This window comes from Agrilus planipennis, unplaced genomic scaffold, assembly GCF_000699045.2.
Source record: "Agrilus planipennis isolate EAB-ADULT unplaced genomic scaffold, Apla_2.0 scaffold8, whole genome shotgun sequence".
Taxonomy (NCBI): Eukaryota; Metazoa; Arthropoda; class Insecta; order Coleoptera; family Buprestidae; genus Agrilus; species Agrilus planipennis.
Genome location: NW_020442461.1, coordinates 472,462 through 474,708, shown reverse-complemented (window position 1 = coordinate 474,708; position 2,247 = coordinate 472,462). Strand labels below are relative to the sequence as shown.

General features: G+C 35.6%; 1 protein-coding gene across 1 annotated transcript in view; it reads right to left on the bottom strand.

Moving 5' to 3' along the window:
- Window positions 1-2,247, bottom strand: part of LOC108736036 (transmembrane protease serine 9-like) — a 9,632-nt gene that overhangs the window by 1,984 nt on the left and 5,401 nt on the right. The window contains exons 5-8 of the mRNA XM_025980737.1: window positions 1,940-1,985; window positions 1,365-1,701; window positions 1,081-1,292; window positions 778-1,022 (exon numbers count right to left, since the gene is read on the bottom strand). Coding sequence (XP_025836522.1) covers window positions 781-1,022; window positions 1,081-1,292; window positions 1,365-1,701; window positions 1,940-1,985 — 837 coding nt within the window. The 3' untranslated portion in view covers window positions 778-780. The remainder of the gene's footprint in view (window positions 1-777; window positions 1,023-1,080; window positions 1,293-1,364; window positions 1,702-1,939; window positions 1,986-2,247) is intronic.

The following is a 2,247-nucleotide window of genomic DNA, read 5'->3' as shown; positions in this document are numbered from 1 at the left end:
AAAAATATTATAGATACGAACAAGAAGTTTACTATTCTAACACAAGGGAGTATAAAAAGGAAGAGACGATCGCCGAAGTGGAGTAGAAATAAATTGACCGTTGCAGAAGTGAATCTAGAAATAAATTGACAGCGCAGTGAATAGTGATTTAGTAACAGTACTGTAAATAAATAGAGTAATTTATCACCTAAGTTAGTTATAATTTAATAGTGTTTTTAAGTTCAATAATAATTAATGTAAATAAATAGATTTTGTCGTTGTGAGTCTTAAAAATTAATTTGTTAAACCCACGAACATAACAATACTATCAATCTTACATTTGTAACCATCTGTGAGAGAAAGGTCCAATGTGGAAAATAATTTATTGAAAAGAGACCAAAAATATATTAAAACAAAATAATTAATGCTTGTGTAATTCTTATTTCATGTATATATTATAGTTAGGACGGTTAAAATTGAAAAAGTCTACAATAAATTATTTGTGAGAATGGATTATATCTTCTTTCTTTTTCCATTTTGCGATTGATCTCCATAGTAATGGAATAATTTCTTGGTGAAATAGCAATCCCGTCGTTTCTAAACTATTACTAGACCTAGTGATGAAGGTGGTTCCGGTGTTGTTACTGGTTTTGATGAATTACATAGATTTAAGTTAAAAACTCACAAACTAGTCCATATATTAAGTGATTCACTGTTTTTTTAAATTGTTTACACTAATTTGAACAATAATAATTAATGGATATAACATAACGAATTTGTTTTTACACTGTTACTCATGTTTTACAAGTTATTGTAAATCCAGTTGGAATAGCTTGAAACTCTTGTGAAGACGGAGGGGGCAATAGTGATGCCACATGGTGAGACTCCCCACGAGACGATACCTACTTGGACACCGTCTTTGACCAATGGGCCACCAGAGTCACCACTGCAAACTCCTGCGTATTGTCTTCCACTGGTACAGATCATCGTTTCGTCCAATGGATTCGATGTTCCCAACACACTAACCAAATCTTCAGCGCACTCTACGGAGAAAGATATTTTTATTGATTACTACTACGTGGTGAAAGGTATTCTGCTTACCTTCGTTTGGTAGAACTTCTAGGTCGACGTATTGTAGTACGCTTGGGGCACCGGATATTATTCCTGACGTCCTTCCCCATCCAGAAATGACGACATCTCCAGATGTAGGGGCTCCTTGGCTAGGAAGTTCGATTGGTTGGACGGAAGTGGTAAATACGAACGGTGATGATACTATTATTAAAGCAACGTCCCATGGAGAGACAACACTACCGCTAAAGGGTCGAGAAATGAAGTTAGAATAAGCGTAACCAATAATAGTGGTAAGTAGGTATTTAATTAATTACCCAGGCCAGTTTTCGTGAACTACAATGTTGCTAGCACTTCTGCTTTGAGTAGCCGAGGTAGTTTCGACTCGATTCAGAAGTCCAGCCACAACTGTGTGGGTACCGTAGTCTTGGATACAATGGGCAGCCGTGAGTACCACCAAAGAACTAATGATACTAGCACCGCAGATGTGGGAGGCGGTTGAAAGGAAACCCCAGCGCAGGGAAATCTGGTAAGGGAATTGGTCTCTAACGGCTGCCTGACCTCGAATTATTCTGGTATCGTCGGATGGCAAAATTTCTACATCTTTTATGTATGCCGGATGGGGTGAATCTATTTTTTGTACGCTTGGTGCCCCTATTTAGATATAAAAGAACGTACTGTTATTACTGGAATAATGTAATGACATCCTTGAGTCTATTCTTTAATTAATTATACTGGCATTAGATAAAACGACTGATAAACTGATTTTGAAGGTAATCCAACTGGCGACTATTGTCAACAACAGATTTTGTTAGCTAGACGACTTTACTCCAAAACCAAAAACTTTTATTGTGTCTCAAAAAAAAAATAAATTAATTTTAATAAAACTTACCAACGACTAGGGCACACACAGAGCCTAAAAGTACTACGAGGAGATGCATTTTTTAATTGCCAAATTACTCAACCAAACGAGTGTACAAAGTCGAATCTTTCGACTCTTATTTATATGAGGGAAACTTATCTCAGCTTAAGTACAAGACAATTTACGTCTGCACTTGTAGATATATTTAATTAATATTTGATTAATCGTCTCGATAGCAATATGTCTTTTTTTTACTGGTTAATCCCATATGTCGTTGCAATAAAATATTTTTAGTATCTACAGGATTATGAAATGTCTGTAAATGAAGATTATGTACT